The sequence below is a fragment of the Equus caballus genome, chromosome 30, assembly GCF_041296265.1.
Source record: "Equus caballus isolate H_3958 breed thoroughbred chromosome 30, TB-T2T, whole genome shotgun sequence".
In the NCBI taxonomy this organism is placed as follows: Eukaryota; Metazoa; Chordata; class Mammalia; order Perissodactyla; family Equidae; genus Equus; species Equus caballus.
The window spans coordinates 32,600,916-32,627,640 of NC_091713.1; the positions used below are offsets into that span (position 1 = coordinate 32,600,916).

General features: G+C 36.0%; 1 protein-coding gene across 13 annotated transcripts in view; it reads right to left on the bottom strand.

Annotated features, from left to right (window-relative positions):
- The window catches only part of KCNT2 (potassium sodium-activated channel subfamily T member 2), a 350,894-nt gene that overhangs the window by 101,780 nt on the left and 222,389 nt on the right, over window positions 1–26,725 (bottom strand). For all 13 annotated transcript variants that reach the window (XR_011434198.1, XR_011434197.1, XR_011434196.1 and 10 more), the window contains exons 15-19: window positions 17,963–18,112; window positions 16,325–16,554; window positions 9,088–9,301; window positions 6,771–6,876; window positions 2,686–2,858 (exon numbers count right to left, since the gene is read on the bottom strand). Coding sequence is in view for 8 of the 13 variants with exons in the window: in XM_070255832.1 (XP_070111933.1) it covers window positions 2,686–2,858; window positions 6,771–6,876; window positions 9,088–9,301; window positions 16,325–16,554; window positions 17,963–18,112 (873 nt within the window). In the remaining 5 variants the exon portion in view is untranslated. The remainder of the gene's footprint in view (window positions 1–2,685; window positions 2,859–6,770; window positions 6,877–9,087; window positions 9,302–16,324; window positions 16,555–17,962; window positions 18,113–26,725) is intronic.

Genomic DNA, 26,725 nt, shown 5'->3' on the forward strand with positions numbered 1-26,725 from the left:
ACTGAAAAAGTTTACTCCATCCCATGGAGTAAACTGCACTCCCAAATTTGGAGAGACTAATTCTTTTGGAAAGTGTGATATTGTGATTTATAAGATGACCAAATTTAGAATATATTCATTTCTCATATATATTTGGTCTTCATATACGGTTCCTGGCTCTCCCCAAAATCTTGGAATTTTCTGAGCAATAAGAGCAATGGCAGCATTTTTTTGTCATAATATTTTGTCTCTTGTTCTCAGTTCCTGAAATCACTTCGGAACCATAAAGGTGAAATGGGTTTCTTGTTATTCACAACAAGCCCCTTTCCACCACAACTGGGTTTATGTTAACGAGGCGACTCTTGGAAAGTACCTAAGAATGGGGTCTGGTTGCCAGGAGAACCAACCATGAACAGAAAGAAGGTTGGAACTTTCAGTCTCATTTCCTGATTTCCAGGGAGGGGAGAGGGGCTGGAGATTGAGTTCAATCACCAATGGCCAATGATTTAATCAATCATGCCCATGTAATGAAGCCTCCATAAAAACCCCAAAGGACAGCGTTCAGAGGGCTTCCAGGTTGGTGAACATGTGGAGATTTGGAGATAGTGGTGCTCTGGCAGAGAGCATGGAAGCTCCACACCATTTCCCCATACCCTGCCCTATGCATCTCTTCCAACTGGCTGTTCCTGAGTTACATCCTTCTATAACAAACAGATGATCCAATAAGTAAAATGTTTCCTGAGTTCTGTGAGCTGCTCTAGCAAATTAATTGAACTTGAGTAGGGGGTCTGATTTATAGCCAGTCGGTCAGAAGTACAGGTAACAAACTGGACTTGCAACTGGTGTCTAAAGTCCAAAGAGGAAGTCATTGGAACCTCTAATCTACTGCTGGTTGGTCAGAAGCTCAGGTGATAACCTGGGCTTGCAAATGGCTTCTGAAGGGGCAGGGGTTGGGGGGGTGGGTAGTCTGGTAGGACTAAACCCTTAACCCGTGGTACTTGAGGCTATTTCTGGGTGGATAGTGTCAGAATTGGGTTGAACTGTAAGATGTTCAGCTCATGTCCTGAGCATTGCTTGTTGGAGGTGTGGGGAAATCCCCCGAACACACACACGTTGAAATTGGGTCTCAGAACCAATTAGGAGATTTACCCATCAGGACAAGAAGTTTTACCTTGAAATAATGTAAAGCAGGGGAAGGGACAGTTTCTGCCCTTTGCTTTGCCACAGGGATGCCACAAGCACAGTTCTGTTTCTTTCTTTTCAAGTTTCTTCCTATCTTTCTCTCTGTATTCTGGGGCCTGAGTTGATCCACTCTGATTCAAGCCATACAAGATGGGGAAGCTCTAAGGCAATCAGCTTGTAAATGCCCCTGTCTTAAATTCTATCCCTAAGGGAGTGGACACACCATAAGCAAAAAGAGCCAAAACCTGACATGTTTGAATTCACATAGTTAATCGAGCATCTCTTGTGGCAAGCACAACCAGTCTCTCAGAGCTTCTTATCAGAGAAGTTCCAGAATAAGAGATATATTGAAAGGCCTTGGAGGTGGTTGGCAACCACTCCATCGCCATAGCCTTCCTGCAACCCAACTTGCATTCTCTTAAGATTTGTTTTATTAAGGTTTTATTTCTTCTGACATTGGGTCCAAGTTTCTGTTCTCCAACACCTGCCCTAAATTTACCTCACATCCCCTTGGATGCCAAAGTGGTATCAAAAAGTGCCATTGAGTCATCATACCTGAAAATTCTACAACTGAAGCCTCTAGAATTGTGCACAATTTTTAGAGTTGGTTATCATTGTGATGATGCTAAAAAAGATGCATCAGTGACTATCCTGATATTGCTATCTTCAGAATAAATAATACTGTGAAGCTATGACATATTGGGGAGCAATCTCTGTTTTGAGAAACTTCTTTTTATAAATTTTAAAGGCAGAGACAAGGGAACAGACTTTGGCCCCATTCGGTTTACCCGGAAATTTGCATCACTTTGGAATTTAAGAGGAGAGTTGGAGAATCATATAATATGGTATTGATCTAAGGACCATCTGCTACTAATTTCAAGTCACAGAGAGGAATACCATAATTTTAGGATACAATGGATTTGACCATAGCATTTAGTGACTTATATTTATAGTTGCATAAGGATTCTGAAATGCTTAAGTAGTCTCATTTCACAAGAGTATACCAATCCAAACTTTTCAAAATAAAAGAACATGGTAAAGCATTAATTATTCATGTTATGTTATAGAATGTATGTTTTAACAGTGGAAGAATCATAATTTATTATGATGTGGCATGGTATCACATAAAAGTGGATGATTAATATGCTTCTTTGATAATTAATGCTTCTTTAGAAAGATAAAATTGTCCAGTTTTGGCAGAGATTCGCCAGGCTAGTTGGTTAATTTAGGGAAAATAAGTATAATTATTTCAGTGGCGTGTTTCCCACTGGTATTAGGTAATGACCACTTGCAAAATAGTTTTAAATAGAAAGCTCAGAGCCCTCCAGTGATGTTTTAAGCAGTATTTGTGAAACATAACCATGCTCAATGATTGTTTTGCACCACCGCACAGAGTCTATCTCCCAATGAATCATGTGCCATAATGCATCTGATTTAAAATATTCCAAGTAAATGAAAATAAGTTATTTTTGATATAACATTAAAAACTTTTTGTGTTGTTTGTGTATTTTAAAACATACTTACGGGTTATCCAATAGCAGTACTACGGGATTAAGTTCTTTCTTTGGTCTATAATATGCCCTGAGAGGAACAATAAAATTATACAATCCATTTCCAGCTGTTTCAGCTGCAACTATAATGAGTTTATTTTTGAATCCATAGGCTTTTGCGTCCTCATAGTAGTTATGCTGGCAACTCTAGAGAAGAAAAATTATACAAAGAAACGCCATTTTTATACTCCACTAAAATTCAGTGCAAAAATTTAGGATATAGGGACACGTAAAATTATCCTAACTTAGGAAATGCTTTATTTTTTAACAAATTCGAAAATAGTTAGATTTTTCTATGCTAAGCAGTTGTCCACGCTGCTTTAGGAAATGAAGGTGTGCATGGACGAGACAAATGAGTTGCAGGTATGTAGCTTGATGTGGGGGAAGAAGGACTTAGCAATATGTGTGTACATATGTTCTGTTGTGACCTAAAACTCACTGTTAGATGACATCTCGATATCTATATTTAAAAATGATCACAATGTGTATGTATATCAAAACATCACGTCATATACCTGAAATATACACAATTTTTATTTGTCAATCATACCTCAATAAAGCTGGAAAAAATTATCTATCTCTGACTTTCATTTCCAGAAATATAACAATATTATAAATAAATAACCTGGGAACAATCCAAGTACTGAATAACTAAAGGGAAGGATACCAAAAGAGATTTTTGTTGTTGTTATTAAGAAACAAAAAAAGCCCTTAATTATAAATGAATACCTGAACTGGCAAGATAATGATAGAAATACTCAAAAGTAAAATACTAATACAAATAATAACAATAAAAAACATAATAATCACACATTACTAAAACTCGTTGTCCTGAGGGTATTTTGCTATTTCCTGGGGGGCTAAACCTTACTGGACTTGGTATTATTAAACCAAGATTCTTTTAAACTAAATTATGTGCATGAAGAACCACTTTAGCGTTCTGCCTTTGCATTTTTATGGGTGTCTATGTGAGTTTCTTCTTATTTGGGTTGAGATTAGTTGGTTCTCTATAGATTCATCATCAATTCTAGGATATTCTCTGCCTTAATTCTTTAATAAAAAATTACAAAACACTTGGGAACAAGGCACCATGAGTCAGTAGAAACAAAAAAACAAAACAATTAGCCTCACAAAGACTATAGATTTTGCTGTTATAAGATGCAGAATATAAAATGAGCATCTTTATTATGTTTAAAAAGATACAAGAACATTTGAAGTATGAACAAGAAACAAGAGGCTGTTTAAAATACTCAGGTGAGTGTTAAAAATTACATATATTCTCTTCTAGAACTAAAAACTATAACAACTACAAATAGAAACTCAAAAGATGGTTTAAATTGCACATTTGATGAAGCTGAAGGGATGAACTCCCAGATAAAGTTGAAGTAATTACTCAGAATGCAAGAAGAAACGAGATAGAAAGTAGTATGGAAAAATTAAGATACTTGGAAAATGGTGTGAGAACATCTTACATGTATTTAAAGAGAACACGTGAAAAAGATATGAGAGAATCAGAAAGAAGTTCTATTCATGTAAATATTGTCTGAGGATTTTCTAGAATTAATGAATTACCCAAATCCTTAGATTCTGGAAAGCCAATGAATCTTAATCCAAATAAATAAGGAGAAATCTAGTTCAGATACCTTGCAATAAAAGTGCAGAAGTACGAAGACAATGAGAGGATCTTAAAAGCAGCCAGAGAGAAAAGAGAATACCCACAAGGAACACAGATCAGAACGATGGCTAACTTCTCAACAGCAATGTGGAGCCCAGAAGGCAGTAAAGAAAATCCTAATGTACTAAAAAGAAAAAAATCTCATAGCCTGGTATTGAACACTGGCAAAACCATCTTTCAAGAAGGAGAGCAAAGTAAGGACATTTCTAGGGAAGCTGAAATTAAAAGAATTTACCACTCATAACATCTTATTAAAAGGATTTTTTTAAAGCTGTAAACTAGGAAATAGGAAAATGCATCCAGAAGGAAGGTTTAAGGTCTAAGAAAGAATAGAGAAAAGGGAAATGATAAAGAAGAAGGGCAGTAAGTCTACACTGGAAGTATGATTGGAGAATTACGAAAAGGAGCAGGATCTGAAGCCACATGATGGAATGAGGTCACTCACAAAGAGGTCGTGGAAGGAGAAGAGTGACAGGTTGACATTGAGATTATCAAGAACTTCAATATTTGAGAGAGAAGATGAGAAAAAAGAGCTAATTTAGGAGATTTAGAAGTAGTTCAATTAGTACGGAAAAAAAAACCAAGCAGAAAACAAGGGATTTAGTGTTGATAAACTTTGACCAGGAACCAGCCTACTGATAGTGATGCAGAATGGTTTTGGCAACATAATCCCAACTCACACACATCACAGATGCAGTAGGATTGACTGCCTAGTCCCATCCCTTAATGACAAAGTGGGCACTCACTTGCATAGCAGACCACCACCTCCAGCCAGCCAATGCTACCTAAACAATGGATGATCCAAGATGTCATCAGGCAGTCAGCAACACCCAGAAACTTTGCCTTCTCAATATGGGAAAGAGACAGTGTGTAGTCTTTCGGCTTTCAAAGACCCTCTATTGCTCCTCCACTAATTCTGAAATCTTAGCTTTTTAGTTGTATCAGATTCCCTGCTTGGAGATCAATCATTTCCACTCTTTGGTCTCCCAGTATATTTTTTCTCTTTAACTGTGTGATAAAGTAAAACACCACCAGAAGCAAATCCAGGTATTGTGGGCCTAAAGATTATATTATTTGGGGAATCCTCTTTATGGAAAATAACACAAATATTATAAATAAAAAAATAATTATAGGTTCTTGGAAGGGGCCAACACACGTGAAGGACCCTAAAGCTTAAGATTCATTAATGTTGCCAAAAATACACAGCTAGCCAATCCTATCAAATGCTGCAGAACATCAAGTAAAACAAGGACTAAAAAAAAAAGTAACGCATTGACAGACTGAACTGTCTATCTTAATGGGTCCAGATGAATATTTGGGAGAAATGGCAAATATTCACAAAACAACGTCAGGAAGATGAAGGGAGAAATTTTCTAATGTTCTGTTAATCTTCCTCAAGAGTGACAGCAACAGCCAAGATTCATAATGTTTATCATACAAAAAAAAAAAGAAGCAAGAATGTTAACAAAATGTAGTAAGTGCCTATCCATTTATTAAGTACCTGGCACTGTGTGAAACTTTTTAGATGCACTAATTTATATAATCTTCACAAGAGTCCTATGAAGTTCCTATTAAAATTCCAACCATTTTGCAGAAGTGGAAACTGAAATTTAATGGTGACATTATTTGCCCAAATTGCAAAGCTTATAAGAGGAGAGCTGGGATTTTAACTCTGGCTAACTCCAAAATTTAGAGTAAAAGAAGAAATTCCTGTTTAGAATTAGTGGCACATTTTATTCCTGGGAGGTGGGGCATTTGAGAATCTTTTTTTTTTTTTTTTTATCTGCTTTCTTATTCATCAGGAGAAGAAACTCTTGTACAGGTCATGCCCAGTGGCCATATGGTGAAAGATAAAAATTCTTGCATTCTCAGAGTCTTTCTGTTTTGGATGGCTTCTCTAGAACATCCACGCAGGAACCAAAAACTACAGTAAAATATTTAGGAAAGGAGACACCAAGCAAGACACTGATACTAGCTTCCAGTCTAGTCAATAATAAATCTCTGTGGCTGACATGTGGACTAGCTACTTTCACCATGTCAAGCGATTCCACACAGATTTGAGACAAAAATGCCTGGTAAAATAGAGTACACATCTGGCCAAGGTGATTTTGGGAGACCGGATGCTGAGAATTCATAGGTTTGAGATTCTGTCACCTTTGTTTTACTCTTTGAAAGCATGCCTAATGACTTATTGGGTATTTTAGAAGAGAAGTAAAGCATTTGGGCAATCTTTAGTGCAGTTAAGGTAAAATTCACCACTCAATGTACTATATTTACATTTGAACATATTTTAGTGAAAAGACTACATAAAATTATTTAACTATATGTAATTATACAATGCCATAATTTTAGTTTTGGAGAGAATAACAGCAACAAGTACTTACCTTGTCTAGTCTTAAGCAGCAAAATGGCACTTTCTCATGAAGGAGATGACAAAAAGTGGGTGAACTTCCTATATATGGAGAGTAAGGTGGGTAGCCTTTAGCATATCTGTAAAACAATATGAAATATTGAATTGCCTTGAATAATGCATGCAAAGTTAGACTATTAAGTTATAGCCATGTTCCTCTATTTTGACAAAGTTAGATACAGTAACTCCTTATGTTGCAATCACAATTTGATAAAGAAATAGTTTACAACAGGAAGAGGCAAAATAGGGCCCATGGAGCAAATCTGGTCCATTACCTGGTTTTGTAAATTAAAAGCAGCTTTTATGTTTTTAAATGGTTGGGAAAAAAATCAAAAGAAGAATAATATTTCACAACACATGAAAATTACATGAAGTTCAAATTTCAGTATCTATAGGCAAAGTGTGTTCAGAACACAGCCGTGCTCATTCATTTCATGTATTGTCTATGGGTGTTTTCATGCTTCAAAAGCAGAGATGAGTAGTTGCAGCAAAGACCATATGGTCTATAAAGTCTAAAATATTTACTAGCTCTTTCTTTCCAGAAAAAGTTCGCCAATTCTCAGTTTAAAAGATTTAGATAGATTATAAAAAATAGTAATGTTAATTTTTATAAAACACATTTAAAGCAAAATGTATTATTATGATTCACTCTATCAATATTCATTAGTCACGGATGCATAACCAAAAAGGAGTAAATGATTGAGTTAATTATTCAGTTAAACCCCTACCAAAAATAGAAATTTGCTGGAATCATGCTTAAAATATCATCAAAGATACTCAGTTTGTTTGCTGACTTTATAAAAGCAGCCACCTGCCCATTATGCCTGTACTAATTTTCAAAATGGAACTATCAAAAAGTAGCAGCATAACTGAAAACTAAGAAAAAAAGAAAATTTAGCGGAGGCAAAATTCCTTTATCTGACATAAAAGCTCTTGCTTTGATAAAAATGTACCTTCTAAACCAAGAAATTTCAAACCTAGTTTGACATCATTAGCTAGGAGGATAAAATGGAGCACATTTTGCAAATTTAGAAGTTGATAATCTCCACTATTACTTCAACATCTTTTTCATTTTTCTAGAAATAAAAGAATTCCACCTCTCCATCTTTTCAGAAGTATATGTAAAGAAAGAATTTCAGTCCTACCATACGACACCATTTCTAGAAATATACTGGTGGTCTAACCTCTCTTTGTTGCCATCAAATATTTCATAAATATATTTGAGTACTATTGATTTCTTGGAGAGCTGAATGTGTTCCGTGGGCACATCAAAGTTTCTTGTAACAAATTCTTAAAAAGTGTGAAGGATTAAAAAAAAGGATTTTTCTAAGTTTCTATGATATTTCAGTTCATTTTAGTTTAATTCAACATTAATTGAACATTTATTATATGAAAGATATTGGGAGAAATGTTCGAATGGTGTTACCGTTACCACTAACACCAGCACTATACCTAACAGTAATTAATACTTATTGACTGCTTACTCTACACAAAGCATTGTCCTAAGCACCTTTTCTCCATCCTCTCAGTTACTCTTCATATGAACACTGAGGCAGTAGCTATACTGAGTTTACAGATAAAGGCATTGTGGGGCAGATTGTTTAATCAAAGTCACTTGCACACAACCAGTATAAGGTGGAACTGCTATGGGAAACAAATTCTTTCAGACTCCATGATAAGCCTGTTGACTGCTGTGCTTTCCTCAAGAAATGGCAATATGACATGTGAATGACAGGTAAAGAATCTCTAGGAAGGCTAAATGTGATTAATAGCATGCACATTGGTACTGTTTATTATGGAAGCTTAGAAAAGAGAATTAGTACTTCATTTACTCATTCATTCAAAATATTATTGATGTATACTGTGTGAAAGATGGCAGAATGCTGAGATGAATAAAGGAAGCTTACTGGAGGAAGCTGTGTTACATGTCATTATTGATTGAACTTCAACATGGACATGGGAGAAAACAAATTAAAGGTAGAGATACAATATAATTTAAAAAACCATGCAATTATGAAAAAGCAGCTTATCTCATGGAAATACTAATTTATGTTTTTTTCTTTAAGGATAAAGGATAATTTAGATAAAACTGAGCCTGGAAATATATCTTGAAACGACAAATTTGAGGGCTTAGAATACTCCATAGTTGAGAGAGATACTAGCCAATAGGAAGAGTGTTTTGGTAGAAGTATGTAGGATGGATTCTAGAATGCCCAGAAGGTAAGGATATTAGTTCCCTAGGGGAAGCCCAAATCCCAGGAAATCTTACACCTTAAAGTATATAAACATACTCTAAGTTTGAGGAAATTTCTTCATCTGGCGTAGTTTCATCTTCTGATTGATCACTTAGAAGATCACAGGTTTGAATTGACGATGTATCTGCAACCTCTAAAACAGGAGCGATGCTAGGTCTTCTGATTTCTTTGCTTCCCTCTGTGGGAAGAGACAGGGTAGGGCCACTTGCTGATCTACAGCTCGTGTCTTGCAAGTCTATAGCCACAGTACCTAAAACAATGAAACAAGAAAATCCATCAAAGCATTTGCCACCTATGTGACATGCCGACCACTTAACGATCAAAATGAAACAAAGCACCATTAGGAAAGATATTGTTTATCCTTTAATCTCAAAGGTTATTTATGTCTTATTCATGTGGGCATTTTTATCCACATGGATAAAAAATTCTGTATTTGTACAAAACTGTATTTGCTGAGTCTAGCTCTGTAGCACAAAGCACAAGATCTGTGAAATCCTGATATACTTAGGAATTAAAGTGAAAAAATACCTTGTTTCCATTTCCATTTATTTAAAATTAACCAAAAAATTTTCTGGCCCCTTCAGTTTTGTGGATTTCTCATTATATCTTCTCCCCTCATTTTGTTGAGTTATCTTTCTCATACTGATTTGTAACCACTTTCTTATATTACAACCCTTAATATTTTATATTTATTCAACACACGTTTATTAAGTACCTACTATGTGACAAGCACTATTCTAGGTTCTTGGGATATGCAGGGAATAAGACAGACAAGGTCTCTACACATATGGATTTATCTGTAAAATAACCAAGTAGACAAATAAATGAAAAAAGTCATTTAGATAATAGTAAATATCGTGCAGAAAATAAAACACAATGCTGTGATAAAGAATAGCGGGGTTGGGGGGCTGGAGGGGGAACGAACTTTCACTAGGTGGAAAAGAAGGGCACTCTGAGGTCATGACATTGATTTTTGACCTGAGAGACAATAATGAGCGCACAAGCCATGGGAATACCTTGAGGCAGTAAGAACAGCAAACCTAAAGAACTTAAGGCTTTTGAATACTTGGGTACCCAAGGAAGAGCAAACAGAAGAAACAACTTCCTTTGGAATCTTTTATTGGAATTTAAAAATTAATTTAAACATCAATTTATGGAAAGTTGATGTCCCTCCCCTTCTGGAGAAAGTAATACAATAAAACTGATGAGTGCTGTCATTTCCATGCCCTCCCACTTCATTTATGCACTCAGTGATAGCTGGTCATCCTTCTAAAAAGCCCTTAGTCCTACTTTGTCCCATTCCTTTGAAGCAACTATTAAAACACTCTCCACTTCCCTCAAATCTCTGTCTGACCTTGCCACCCTCTTCACCATAAAGCGTGAGTTTTTAAAAAAGGAAAAGAAATCCATTAGGTTTTAGCATCTCTTTCCTTGTACCATGGAAAGGGAGGTCAGCAACTGATTTCTAGAAACCTCTGAGAGCAATTCCAAGTCTTCACAGAAGAAGAGATAAAGAGAGAATGCCTTTGAGTGTGACCTGGCAGAGACAAGACTGGTGAGAATATTGGGATATTCCTCAAGATGGGCATAAATTTTGGGGGTCAAGTTTCAGAGGCTTGTACCTCTTCACATACACAATGTTCAGACTAGAGGGAGATGTGCCCTAGTGTTTCTGTTTTTGGTGGGGAAACCTTTAGTGAGGGACATATATGAGTATGGCTAGAACTGCTGTGCCCAAGACAAAGATGTGGCTACCAGCACTCAGCCATTCCGATACCCGAGCAGGGGTAAAGCTGGCTGCCATCAGAAATGATACACTCAGCCAATTTTTTAGCACCGTAAATAATGATTAATCTATAATTCAATTTATGTTTGGGGGCAATGGGGATTGTGATTCAAGAGAAAATGAGATTAAATTTTCCATTAAGCAGGTGAGTGGATTTGGTTAAAAATTAAATTTTATAAATTTGATTTATAAAATAAAGAAAACCCATATGATGTGATTTGCATCCTAATGTTATGAATTAAAATTCATGTTTATGACATTTATCCTCTGCAGATGACCATATTGTCTAATCCAGAGAGAAAAGAGAAGTTATCATCGAAGAAATTCTTCAACTGTCTGTCTAAACCAACAAATATGAGTTTCACCAAAATTTTCTTCCCCTATTTCTGTTTAGAAGGAAACAGACATATCTCCATTTATGTAAAGCTAATTCCTACTCTTGTTTTAGGGATTAAATCCCCTCCTAATTCCTAAGGAATCGTGATCTTTTAATTCCATGCCCTCCCAAATATATTTGACTCCACATCACCTCCAACCTCCTCTTTATCATTTTCCCGCCCAACACAGGGAAATTTGATCACTTCTCGATTATTCTGCCAACACTGATATCTGGCAGAAACCTGGGCATGGGGGATATGATCATGAGAAAGTTAGAAATAGCAGGGAAGATACAATTTAAAAAAGTTAAAATTACAGAAACAAGCTCTTCTTTGAACCTTTTATTCCTCTAGCAAAAACTGGCTCTTCCCTGACATCTTCCCCAGCAAGACTTTAAAGAGGTGCCTGTGTTTTGGAGGCGGATAAAGTCCAAAATCAAGGTGTTGAGAGGGTTGGTTTCCTCTGAGGGCTGTGAGGGAAAGATCTGGTCCAAACCTCACTCCTTGGCTGGTAGATGGCAATGTTGCCCCTCTGTCTCTTCTCAATGTCTTTCTTCCATGTGTCTTTGTGTTCTAATCTCCTTTTCTTATAGGGACACCAGCCATACTGGATTAGGTCCCCCCCAGTGACTCCATTTTAACTTGATTACCTCTGTAAAGATCTTATCTCCAAATAAGCTCACTTTCTGAGATTCTGGGGGTTGGGATTTCAACATATGAATTTTGGTGGACACAATTCAATTCATAACACTATTCTTGCCTCAGCCAGTGTTTTCAAAATACAGGTAAATAAACTTTCCCACATCCTGGGCTCTCACTTCCTTGAATTCACTGAAGAAATTGTTTTTCACCTTATCCCAGCCCCTCACTTCCACAGTCACTTTTTAGACCTTGTTATAACCAAGAACAACAACACTGCATTTATTCATTTCAGGCATTCACCCTCTGACTGCCACTATTTCCGTCTTTTCAAGTCACTCTCATTTATTTCCTAGCTCCAGCTAAGGTTTTACTCTACTGGAACTTCAACTCTATTTCTGATTCCCACTTTTCATAGTTTCCCTCACTCCCTTGATGTTCTGTCTTCTCTTCTTACCCATCTTAAACTCCATGTTTAAGCATTATCATTTTCTTGCTTATACTCTTGGCTCCGTTGACCCATTTTTGCGCCATTGTGTTCTCTTGGCAGTCAGTTCCTTGTTTTTACTTCTGCTAATAGCCTTTTCTTCCACCAGTCCTTAGTCATTCACTCTCATGGTCATACCCTAGATTTTATCATTACTGTTTACTACACATAAGCTCTATTTCTGGCATCTCATTCTCTGATGCTTGCCTTCACCTCTTCTCTTTCCAGCTCCCTCCATCTTCATTGCCACTGGAATTATAATCTGCCAATCTACCACATTTTCAGTCTCCTTTAACCAACAGATGTCTTTCGTTATTTAAATTAAGTTCCATAATCCATCACTATATTTACTCTTCTACATATATTCCTGATTGTCTTGCCCTTTGCACTTCCTGCTACATCCTTCATCAGTTCTAAAACCATCTCTTTGCACCCTTTTCCAGAAAAACTTGTTGAGAGTTGTCTAGACCTAGTGTCTCTACTTTGTCTTCCACCGTTCTGTCATAACCCCCTCCCCGATCTGGCATTCTCCACTACCACTCCATTGAAAGAGCTCTTTCAAAATAAACAATGATCACTGTTTCGTGAAATTCAATTGCCAGTTCTCAATTCTCAGTTACTTGACCTATTAGCAGCCTTAGACACGGCTGATGGCTCTATTCTCTTGATTCATTTGGGTTCCAGGACACCACACTCATCTGATTTTCCTACTACGTTGCCAGTAGCAACTTCTTGGTCTCTTTTGCTGGTTTCTTCTCATCTCCCTGATAGTTAATGTTGATATGCTGCAGAATTCAGTCCTTTGTCTTTATCCCTTTTCTGTCCATATTCATTTCCTTGGTGATGCCATTCAGTCGCATGGCTTTAAATATAATACGTAATCTCAGGAAGCCAAAATTTACTTTTTTCAGTATACACCTCTCTCCTGAACTTTAGACTCTTATATCTAGCTTCCTATTTTACATCTTCCACTCAACGTCTAACAGACATTTGAAACGCAGTGTGCCCCAACTAAACTCTTTACCTCCCTTGACCCCACCGAGCCTGCACTCCCCACCCCAAGTCTTCCCCATCTCAATGGACAGCCATTCTCTTTTCCCTGTCGTTTAAACAAAAAACTTTGGAGTTCTTGTCACTTCTGTTTTCCTCATAGTCCACTTCCAATTCTTCAGTGTATCCTGGTTACTCTACCTTCAAACTACATCCAGAATTTTCTCCTTCTTACCACTTGCACTTGAAAATACTCTGTTCCTTGGCCCAAACCCTCCATCCTCAATAGCAGCCAAAGTGATGGTATTAAAACATAGGTCAGTGTAGGTGAGGTAATGCCATTGTTCTGCTTAAAACTTTGCCTGGATTCCTGTTCACTCCAAGTAGGAGTCATAATGCTGACATTGACTTTAAACGCCAACATGATCTAGCCTCTTTTTACCCCTTCCACTTCATCTTCTATACTCTTACCATAGCTCACTGTCGTGAGCCTCTTTTCTGTTCCTGGAGCACAGCACTCAGGTCCCACTTCGGGCTTTTGTACTAAATGCTATTTCTGTATGATCTTTTCCTCCAGATGTCCACAGGGCTCATCCCCTCATTTTATTCAAGTATTTTTTCAAATGTCACCTTTTTAATGAGGCCTACTAACCACCTCATTTAAAAATCCGGTCCTTTCAGGATTCAGAGACCCTCCTACTAGCTCTGTTTTCCTCTCTCTTTTTTTTATTACTTATCATCGTCTAATATAATAATTTACTTATTTTTCACATATATTGTTTATTGCCAGTCTTCCTCATGATAGAACGTAAGCTCCATGAGCTAAGCATCTTTTTCTGTTTGTTCACTAATTTATTACAAATACTTATAAGAGTTCCCGGTGCATATTAAGTACTCAATAAGTAATTGTTGAAGATACAAAAAAAAAGAGTAGTGCTACTATAGAAGAAAAATAATATGTCAATGACAAGCAGGGTTACCTAACAAAGTCCAGGCAGGACCATGGAATATGTCTGAGAGGGAGTGATATTGAGACTGGCATACAAAGGATTAGAAGTAATTGCATAGGCAAATTAGTTCAGAGAACTAGAGAATTAGTCAGAGAAAATTTAATGTGTTAAGGTCCATTAGTAAAGATTTAAAGGAATTTAGCATGATTGGAATTTAGGAGAGCAATTGAAAGAAAGTTAAGATGTAGGACTAGAAATGTAAGAAGGAATTTTTTTTAAAATAAGTAAAGTCATTATGAAATTTATCCTCTAAACTAGGATACTCCTGAGATTCAAAAGGGATGCTCTTAATAATTAGACCAGGACAGTGTATGTACACTGAAACTGTCCTGGGAAATCTAGGATGGCCTCAGGCAGACAAGAAATTTTGGTCCTCCAATGATAAGCCATGTTACATTATCGAATTTGAACTTTTTCCAAATGGGTAATAGGAAGAAATTCAATAACTTATGCAAAAAATAACATTATCCACATTATCTAAAAATTATTACTCGCATTGCAGGGTGGAGAAGAAGGTGGAGTAGTAAGACTGGAGGCACGGAGAGAAGATTAGGAGATCCTGCACTTGAGGGAAATGATGCTGGAGGCTCAGAGTATGACGACACTTATAGCGGACATAGAATTGAATGACTTTAGGGGCTACTTAGTGATCAGATTTAAAAGAATTTGGTTGAGGCAGTAGAGGAGAGGGGCGTTGAAAAGTCAGAACTGTGATATTATGAATTGGAGGATAATGATGTCATCTGGTTTTTAGCAAAAAAATGGAGATGGAAATGGTTTGAAATGAGGGTAGAAAGATTAGTTCAATGTGAATATGCTGTGTTGGTTTTCCTGTAAGACACCCAGCTAGAAATAACCAGTGGATAGTTGAATACATTGCTGTGAAGAGAAGTTTAAGTCAATGATTTAGGTAAGGGAATCATCAATTTAGGAAGGACAAATGAATCCACGAGAGCAGACTCAACTATTCCGGGAAAATGAATGTACAAGATGCAGAGAAAAACCAGTGGAGCGCTTCAAGAAGGACATGGTCAATTTTGCCATATGCTGTGAAGAAGTCCACTGGATTTAGTGACAAAGAGGAAAGTGTGGCCTTGCCAGCCTAGTTTCAGGAATATAATGAATGCAGATTTCAGGTTGAACTGGCTAGAGACAGGAGGGGACAATAAGATTTCAAGCCAGCAACTGAAGACGATGCTTGAGGAATTTATCTAAGAGGTCATCACATAAGATCCAGAGGGGTGTGTGTATGTGTATGTGTGTGTGTGTGTGTGTGTATGTGTGTGTGTGTGTGCATGTGTGTGTGTGTGTAGAGATATGAAGAGGGAGAGACAAAGGAGAGAGAGAGGAAGGAATAAGCCAGTTATTTTGAAAAAAAAATGAAGTTAGGTAATGAGGTTGAATTAAAGCAGAGTGATGTCCCTGAGGAGGAAAAAGCGATGGGTCCGTTGCATACGTGAAGACATTAATATTAAAATATTAAAAGTTAAAATAAAGGACACATTTTCCTTGTGACAGAAACTAAGTGTTTATAGGTTAGTAGGTGGTTTGGTGGCAAAATTTAAAGGACATTCTTATTTGTCTGGATCTTTTTTTTTTCTTTTACTTCTGTGTAATTGAAGCCAAGCTCGATGGTGAGAACAAGACAGAGGATGGAAGGAGAGTTTTAACAAAAATGGAGAATATTTGAAATAGCGTCTGTTGATAACTGGATAGAGAACTTACAAAAAAAATACAGAAGTGTCAGGTGCTTCTATTCTAATCAGAAATATGAAATAATTGTTGGCAGTTTTGAATTAGTCTAATTTCCTACCAGCTTAAAGCTTAGGAATTTTGTTCTATAAACTTAGTTACACCAAGTTTGCAATATACACAAGTATGTTTTACATTGGACTTAGAAAATTTAACAAAAATTGAAGTATATTTATTGTTCTTTTTTGTAAAGAAAGAAACTAATGGTATTTTCAAATTTATTTATACTTACCCATGCTGGCAATTATGCTATGTACAGGTAATCTAGAAGGGCCATGATAAAATGACCTTGAGACATTGCTTTTTTTCTGCTGGTCTTGGTTTTTAAATGCTGAATTCTCTTCTTTGGTAATATTAATATAAAAACATATATCTGTAGCATTCATAATGTATCGAGGACCTGGATTCAGCAAAATATTTTTATTTTCTTCCCTCCTAACACCAATCAAGCAGACACCAAACCTTAATTTAAAAAAGAAAATAAAAGAGTTTAAGAATTGTAATTCAGCAAAGGTCTTGGTTTTTTTTTTTTTGAAGTTTGCATATGTAAGAAAATTAGTAAACTATTATAAGGCAGACAGAAATTAAAACCTCAAACCAGAGCATTTCAAAGCTTGAAGGGATCCTAAAAGTTCAAGACTCTCATTTTTAAAGGAAAAGAAACTACGTCCTTAGTGCGTTGTGAAATCAGTTTAGTTGAATATAATGCATAAATATGTGTATATATATATATTTTTTAATGAAGAAGAATAGAATAAAAGATAATAGAAACATCAGAGTGCATATCATATAGTAAGGGTAATAATTTTTTGTAAATTTTTTTGTGTGTGTACTGGGTCTTACCATAAAATGTCTATCTTACTTTGGTCAAAAAATGTAAACCAGCATTTCTTACTTTACTCTAAAAGTTTGAAAGCCATTGGCTGAAAGGAGAGGAAGAAACTTAAGCAAGGTCACGTGAGAAAGAATCAGGGTCCTTCAATTTCTTTTTGTTCTGTTTCTACCATATTTGATTTACTTGGAATTTTAGAAAAAGAAAATTTTTAAATAGTCTTGAATAGGTATGCAGGTTAATTAGGAGAAATAACAATCAGTGAATGAAACAGGTGTTACTTAAAAATTTCTCATATAACTTTTTCAGGTTATGCTCCAAACACAAAATGTCCTGAATATCTTTATTTCGATATGTCTTATAGCATTACAAATATATCAAGCTTAAAAATATATTTTAAACATCAAAAGTGTATGTATAGATAGAATCATATTGAGAATTACAGTGAAATACATTAGATACCAGATTAGTGAAATATACTAGATTTATTACAAATCCTAAAAATATATTACATTAATATAGTAAAATATTGATAATATATGATTTCCATGATAGGCACACATTTTTATTTCTTAAGTAAAAAATTTTACTCAAAAAGAAAAAGAAAAAATAATATTCCATGTTTGAATTGGATGGTATTATCATTTGTTTTTTAACTTATTTCTCTGGCCAAAGTGAGTTTTTAAAAATATCTAGTTTTTATAAATGTTATTACTTTGTTTAAATTTTTAATCAACACTTTAAAATTTAGATCTACAAAGAAGTTTCATTTTCATGCATTTGTGAATTCTTAATGGATTGAAATATGTTTCAAGATAATTTAAAAGTTACTAAAGTCTCTATTCCTATGAAATTATACTTTACACCTGACTTTAGAGACCATTCAGAAGGCCAGAGTTCTAATGTCTCGTTAATTAAGTGAAAAATTTCAGAATACTTGCAACTCATGAGCACCAACATGGGTTGTATTTTAGAAAACTGTATTTAAAAGATATGATTGATTTATATTTTAATTCCAGTCTGGAAGCAGAAACATACTTTTTGTGTGCATGGAAAGAGGCATATGTAAAACTTTTTCCTTCATATTCAGCAAAAAATGTACTTTCTTCCAAAACAATGTGGTACACTTCATTCCCAGAGCATCTACCATACATCTTCTGCCACTGTTCTGGCGACTGCTGGCCTTCTCTGCAACAAAAACACACACACATACACACACACAAAGAGAAAAACACAGTGAATGTGGTTAGGAAAACAATTGTTGTCAAACATAATCTGGCGTTTCCCAAATGTAAGAACTGGCAAGCACAGCTGAAAGAAGCATCTTGTGGTGCTCTAAACAGTATTATTTACAAATACTTAGAGTTACCACCAAATTTTTGAAACACAATGTAAAAGTTTGAAAGTTGGCAGATTCCCAGAAAGCAGGAGTATTTCACAACCCAGTCAATGAAGGCATTTATCCTGACCATGAAGTAATGAGATATAGCATTTGGTTTTTAGTCCCTGTCTATGCAGATCCTGTCATGCACATCGTATATATAATACTTGTTTTATAGTCTCAATAATATGGCCCACTTCATCTCATTTACAATACCTACTTGGACTTGTAGGTAATTGATTTTGCTTTTCGTTTAAAATTATAAATGTACGTACGTCAACTCATCAATTTGATTTCATAGAAAGTATACTAATAATTTCTGTCCATATTATAGCATTAGCTTTCTTCCAATGGTGTGGCAAATAAGAAAAGATACTCCTTCATGATAAAATTAAGGATCTCCAAAAGAGATCCCTAGAAGCATTTCTGAAAAGAAGATAAGTTTATCACAGAAAGTGCAGCTTCTTTTTTCTGGAAGGTTCTGCTCAGTGGCCTTGGAAATATATTAAAAAATTCAACCTATGAAAACTTTATTGTGAATATACAATAGTTCTTTTTCCCACTTTGTACAATAAATTCCATTTACTTTTGCTGAATAAAGCTTATGAACCTTGCAAGTACAAGGAATGCACATTCAGGAAGAAAAATAATAAATATATAAAAGTTAAAATACTTAATCTTTGCAGATTCTGAAAGGATAAAGGCAGATAACAAGTCTTATCTACCATATTTAGAGTTTAAAAAGCTGTTATAGACTCTGAGTTTTGTTTAAAGGATTATTAGGAAGATCATACATTTACCAACATTTTCAAAGTGTCAATAAGCTTTAAAAAAATTGTACATTTTCCAGGTATGTTTCACGTGTACTTCATTCTTTCTTAAGTACGTGTAAGAGTAAAGAGCCTGAGCTTTGGAGTCTCATTGCCTGATCTGCATCCTAACTCTGCAATCTTGGGTGAGTTATTTAACTTTTCATTGATTCTCTATTTTTGTGAAAAACACCATCCAGCTCATTGGGTTGGCTAAAATGAGGTAATACAAATAAATCACTTAGCAACTGTTGGGATCACAGAAACCACTCAGTAAACGTTAGCTTCCATTATTATCATCTTGCTGTTAAACCTTCCTCATTGCTAAATTTTGGAGCCACTTTCAACATGTCTAGTCAACCTATTAAACAATAATACTCTTAAATCCTTTACCTTTTCTTCTTTACTGTTAATATATTTTTGGAAATGGAAACATAAAATAAAATGAAACACTTTTGACTACAGACTGCATATGGCCTTGCCTAACTACTACTTCCTAAGAATGATTGTTCCTGGTGGAGAAAACATTTCCTTTGGCAAACAAAAATAAAATTATGCTTGTTATGTAGCACATTTGCTACTTGGCGAGATGGTGCTTGGCAAAGATAGAATCCACTTAAAGGACTGGAAATGCAAGAGAAGGTGCTGGTAATTCAGCAGGATTTGTTTAAGATCCAAAAGACAGCATGGGGTCAGACAATTGTCATACAAGTGTACTAAAAGCTATTCTAGAGGATCATAAATCTAATTCCAGGGGCTGAAAGGGGAATATAATGTGGGAACTTGGAAGGGAACAGAAAAGAAGAGGGTCAGACAAGGACAGTGTGCATGAATGTCCTTAGATCGTTTGCTTGTTATCATGCTGTTTTATATACTGGCACCTTTCACCTCAGAGGACATCTTTTCTTTACAATTTCTTCAAAAAGCTCTAATAGGTAACGGAGAATCTCTAAGTTCAGCTAATTGTAAAGATACAAATTTTTCTTCTTTCAGCTCATGTCAATTGCTTAAGAAATGTTGGAAATTAGTAATTCCATCTAATACTAATGGCTATGTCCAGTTCTCACTTATCAATTCCCACACAAAATAAATATTGAGCAGCTGGGAAGTGCTAGGAAAAGTTCTAGATTCAAAAGTTATAGCAGTTAGCAAAAAGGGCAAAAATGCTTTATTTTTGGTTTATTTTTTTCAGGAAGATTGTCCCTGAGCTAACATCTGTGTCCCTCTTCCTCCATTTCCTATGTAGGATGCATGCCACAGCATGGCTTGATAAGAGGTGTGTAGATGTGGGCCTGGGATCCGGGCCAGTGAACCTCGGGGCTACCAAAGCAAAGCATGAAGACTTAACCACTACACCACTGGGCAGGCCCCCAAAAATGCTTTCTTTTTTTGGATCCTCTAGTGGAGGAAGACTGACAAACAATAGAAATAAGCAAATTAGGTTATATGTTAGAAGTGATAAGTGTTGGGGAGAAAAATAAAGCGGAGAGGGAAATAATTTTTAGGGGTGGGTTGGAATGTAAATGGTATGGCTGAGATGACATCTGAGAACCAATCTTGAAGAAGGTGGGAGAGGTAACCATATGGGTACCCGGGAGGAGAGCGTTACGTGCACAAGTAGCAACCAGAATTTTCCTGAGGCAGAGGACGGTCTGGTATGGCTAAGGAGATGCAAGGAGGCTCATTCTGCTGGAGTCGAGGGAGGTGGGGAAATGAGACCAGAGAGGCAACTGGGCAGGAAGACGGTCCCGCGGGGATTTATAAAATTTTACAATGACTTGCACCTTTACTTGGGATCATTTGGCAGCCATTGAAAGATTTCTAAGATGGGTGCAAAAGATTTTGACTTATATTTTACAAAAATATCTCAGGTCCTTGTGCTGAGAAGAGATTGAAGAAGGAGCAATGACCAGTGAGGAGGGTACTGCCCTAATCCAGCTAGAAGGTGAAGCTTTGGACCAGGTTAGACTCTCGGTGTGTGATGAAAGTGGACCTGAAAGGATTTGCTGACAGGAGAGAAAAATAAAAATAAAAACCTTAAGTACTCATGTCTATCAGAAACATGGAAATTAATCAATTAAATAAAAAACATCCATACAGATAACATTGAAAAGGCAAGTACTAGTGCTTGTAAAATATAATGAAGAAATCTCAAATACAAAATGTTAAATGAAAGAAGTGAGTGGCTTCATATTCAGCAGCATAGTTAACTGGGTCCTGGGGGAAAGAAGAGACATCAATCAGAGATATATGTAGGCTTCACAAACATTTGGAATGTTTATTTTTTAAATTTGGAATGCTAGGTAGCTGGATGTTCATGATAATATTCTTGTAAATTTTGAAAGTCTGAAATATTTCTAATAAATGAAAAATAAAATGCATCACAAAAGAGGAAAGAAATACAGGACTGGTAGTGAGGATATAAACCTTTTATTTATATATTTTTCCTTGCTACCTTTCAAGGCAGCCTTACAAGCCACATTACAGAAGCCCCTCTCTGCTTACCAATTTTGAGACTAACATTTTGTTCAGGCAGAAAGTAGTCATTTTTCCCTCTTTCAATGATAAAGATATCAAATTTAATTTTTTTCTAAATAGTTTTCCAGTTATTCAAATTATTGAATAATCCATTTATTTTTGCCCACTGATCAAAAATAATTTCTTTGTCAAACCCTAAATTCCTAATTAAATGTGCCTCTATTTGGACTTTCTATTCTGTTAAATCGATTTGCCTCTATCCATTCACTAACAACATGCTATTTTAATTATCATAGCTATAAAATACTTTAAAATATGTAAGAATAATCCCCTCTCACTATTATTCTCCTTCAGATTTTCTTGCTATTCTGGTTTCTTCATTTTTCCATATGAACTTAAAATCCGCTTGACTGCTTCAAAAATAATGCTGTTGATATGGTTATTGGGGTGGCCTTGAATTAATAAATTTGGGTGAAATTGACATCTTTATGATATTGACATATTATATCTTCATTTGTGTGCCTATTACTTGTTTATTTCCACCACAGCCTCTCACACATTGTCAATCCTTGACAGAATGTAAGCACCAAAACCTCTGCGCCCCATTATCTATCTTGTTCTCTGTGGGATCTTTAGGAACTAGAACATTTTCTAGGATGCAGTAAATGTTCAAAAAATATTTGTCTAATTACAGAATTTAATCCTCCTGGTAATCTGTAAGATATATGCTAATATTATGCCCATTGCAGGGACAAATAAATTGAGGATCAATGGTTTCAAGTATCTTGCCAGCATGAGGAGATAAAAGAATTCACCCTAGACTGTCTGGCTCCAAACGCTATACTTTATGCAGCAGCTTCAGTTCTGAGCAACTCCCATGTTCAGCGTGAATGTTTCTTCAGGCTACTAGGAATTTAAGAGCCAAATTTTCTTGCTACTTTTATTAATAATCTATAGTAATCAAAACAGTATGGTGTTGGCATAAAAAGAGAGATATTAGATCAATGGAATAGAATAGAGAGCCCAGAAATAAGCCCATGCATATTTGGTCAATTAATTCATGACAAAGAAGCCAAGAATATACAATGGGGAAAGGACAGCCTCTTCAATAAATGGTGCTGGGAAAACTAGATATCCACATGCAAAAGAATGAATCTGGATCACTATCTTACACCATACACAGAAATCGACTCAAAATGGATTAAAGACTTGAATGTAGGACCTGAAACCCATAAAACTCCCAGAAGAAAACATAGGTGATAAGCTCCTTGTCATTGGTCTTGGCAATGATTTTTTGGATTTGACACCAAAAGCAAAAGCAATGAAAGCAAGAATAAACAAGTGGGACTAAATCAAACTAAAAAGCTTCTGTACGTTAAAGGAAACTATCAACAAAATGAAAAGACATCCTATGAAATGGAAGAAAATTTTGCAAATGATATATCTAATCAAAGGTTAATATGCAAACTATATAAAGAACTGAAACAACTCAAAAGAAGAAAACAAAAACAATCCAATTAAAAAATGAGCAGAAGAGGGGCTGGCCCCGTGGCCGAGTGGTTAAGTTCGCACGCTCCGCTGCAGGCGGCCCAGTGTTTCGTCAGTTCGAATCCTGGGCGCGGACATGGCACTGCTCATCAAACCACGCTGAGGCGGCGTCCCACATGCCACAACTAGAAGGACCCACAACGAAGTATATACAACTATGTACCGGGGGGCTTTGGGGAGAAAAAGGAAAAAATAAAAAAATCTTAAAAACAAAAAAAGAATGAGCAGAAGATAGGAATATATATTTTTCCAAAGAAACATATAGATGGTCAATATGTACATGAAAAGGTGCTCAACATCACTAATCATGAGGAAAATGCAAATGAAAGCCACAATGAGATATCGCCTCACACCTCTTAGGATGGCTATTACCAAAAAGACAAAACAAGTTCTGGTGCAGAAGGCTTGTGGAACTCTGTGAAGAACTGTGGGGAAAGAGGACGCTTGCGAACTGCTGGCTGGAAAGTAAACTGATGCAGCCACTATGGAAACAGTATGGAGGCTCCTCAAAAGATTAAAAACAGAACCACCGTATGATCCAGCAATCCCACTTCTGGGTATTTATTTGAAGAAATCAAAACACCAATTTGAAAAGATATCTGCACCCCCATGCTCATTGCAGCGTTATTTACAACAGCCAAGATGTGGAACCAACTTAAGTGTCCACAAATGAATGGATAAAGAAAATGTGTCATATATGCACAATGGAATATTATGTAGTCATAAAAAAGAAGGAAGTCTTGGCATTTGTGACAACATAGATGGACCTTGAAAGCATTCTGCTAAGTAAAATAAGTCAGACAGAGAATGAAAAATACTGTATGATCTCACTTATATGTGAAATCTAAAAACAACAACAACGACAAAACTGAACTCATAGATACAAAGAACAGACTGGTGGTTGCCGGAGGTGGGGGTGGAGGATGGATGAAATGGGTGAAGGTATCAAAAGGTACAAACTTCCAGTTATAAAATAAATAAGTCCTGGAGATATAATGTACAGTACAATGACTACAGTTAATAATACTGTATTAAATATTTAATTGGTAAGAAAGTAAATTTTAAAAGTTCTCTTCACAAGAAAAAAAGGTTTTAACTATGTGTGGTGACGGATGTGAACTAGACTTAGTGTGGTGATCGTTGCGCGATATATACATGTGTTGAATCAATATGTTGCACACTTGAAAGCAATATAACGCTATATGTCAATTATATCTCAAAAAAAGAATACAGGGTATTTTACGGTCTGTAGATCCGTAAAAACAAACAAAAAAACATGCTTTGTCTTCAACTTACCATTCTACACAAATTTTTTCTTTGTTTTATCTTACTCTACGTATCCAGGCAGAATTAATTCAAGATTGTTTTTGAATGGCAGCAAAATAATCACATAAATAAATAGATAATATATTTCTAAACTTGTTATACAAGAGAATTCTTCAATTCTACCATCTAAGTGGCTCTTGAACTCACCACATAGCCCTTTCTCCGTCATCAATCTTAGTCTTCAAGAAGTCCTAACTCTTCTTTTTGCCTTGTTGCCTCCAGATTGCCCCTGACAAGTCCATTTATGGTGTTGTCATAAGAGTGAATTTCAAAATCTCAAATCACTTCATTTCGCTCTCCTGTTGAAAATGTTTAAAGGGTTTCCTCCTTCCACTTAAAAATGTGAACTTTCTTATCATCATTACAAAACCCTCCTGACCTACGCCACGCCCGTCTTTCAAATTCCATCTATTCCTTTCGTCTGCTTTCTCATGTACACTGCAGCCATGAGCGCTCTTTAATTCCCCTTGAACAAGAAACTCTCTCCTATATCAAGGCCTTTTCACAATGCTGTTCCTTCCTTCTTTGCCCTACTCATTCTTTGACCCACAGCTTAGTCATTCCTTCCTGAGCTTTGCAATGTTGTTCTTTCATAATATCATAACACTAAATTTTAGTAATTAATCCTCAATGTCTTACTTCCCTGTGAAATAAGCTCCATGAGAAAAGGGATCATGCCTTGTTTACTGCTGCATCTCCAAGACCTGACATCGCTTCTGACACAGAGTAAGTGCTTAATAAATGTTTTGTTAAACAAACAAAGAGTTCTCTACAATGTTCTTCATGCTCAATTAGTAAATGTTCTGCTTTTCTAATTACATAATTCCTTTATCCTTCACCAGAATCATTTTTTAGATCTAACCAATTACTTTCTCTATGATGAATTTGCCATTAGAATTAGAAAAAAATATCACTGCATTCCATAATTCCATAATCATTAATAGACATGAGTTTAACCTCAGCAACAGGAAAACACAAAAGATATTAGGGATGAAAAGCACAGAATGGAAAGCTTCGTCAAAATTATGAAAAGCCATTTAATGAAGATTTAAGATGTGTTTATACTAATCAAATGAACATTTAGGGAAAATAAATGTCTTGTGCACTTATTGTTAACCTCACAAAACACTCCAACCTGTAAAACAGTACAGTCTGACATCTCTTTCACACCCTTTTGAGGCTGCTCTACCATATTGACTGAAAATTGAACAGTAATAAATCCTTCCTGGACAGTTTTATGTCCACCTTTATTTTCAAAATAATTGCCAGCTACAGCTGTTTGTAAAAGCATTAGTCGAAAAGAAAGAAAACAAGAATAGGAATATGAAAATGAAATATTCTATCAAGAAAGTAAATGGAGTCCAGAATAAAGTACGTACTTAATACTTGAAGGAATCTCTTTGAGATGTCTATTTCCCCTGAATAAATCTGGAATTCACGCAGCCAATACTAAAGTCATGAGAGCCTTAGAAAAACTTCAACGGGGCAGCCTAGGAGGAAAATAAACTTATGTCTGCTATCCTCTGCATTTTGAACCCTAAATAAACAGCTTAGTAAGAAAAATATTTGGAAAAAAATAAAAGTGCAAGGAAAGATGATAGAGAACTGTTTAGGAGAAAGGGAAAAAAAGTCTAGTGAAGTAAATACATTACAAACTCCATGTCAAAGGCTTCAAGACCTGTAGCCTTCAGCCATGCTCTGTCAAATCCCCCATTGTCATCCCATAACAATGACTTGCACGGATTCCATTTCTTTCACGTCATGTTCAGTTATTGAAAAGCCTAGTCCCATCCAATTTGAAACTTCTATCTTACCACCTCAGGCTTATTCCCCCCTGGAATGCTGTGCCCTTTGAATTCTAACTGGTCATCAGTGACGTCTATGAAGGCGTCTTGTAGAGACATGTGAAAATGCTTTGTGGGGCATGAGAGGTAGGACTCTGTAGACGTGAAAGGTGAGCAAGAAACTGTCTTCTACTCTCCCCTTCTTATTTCCCAGTGGTACACCCTGGAGCTTCTAGATCCTTGAGTTTCCTCACCTTGTGGCCAACACCCTTGGATGGGGTACTAGAAAGACAGCTCAAATCTTTTTAAGTTATCAGCTGTGCCACAAGAAACCCATGCAGGAGAGGGAAGGCTGTTTGCTAGTTCTACCATGTCTCTCTAATTTCTTTTTCCTCATGTTCAAATAGTCACAGAAAACTACATAAGCAGATGTCTAACTGGGGAATGAGATGCTCGCGCCCAGTTCCTGCAGGCA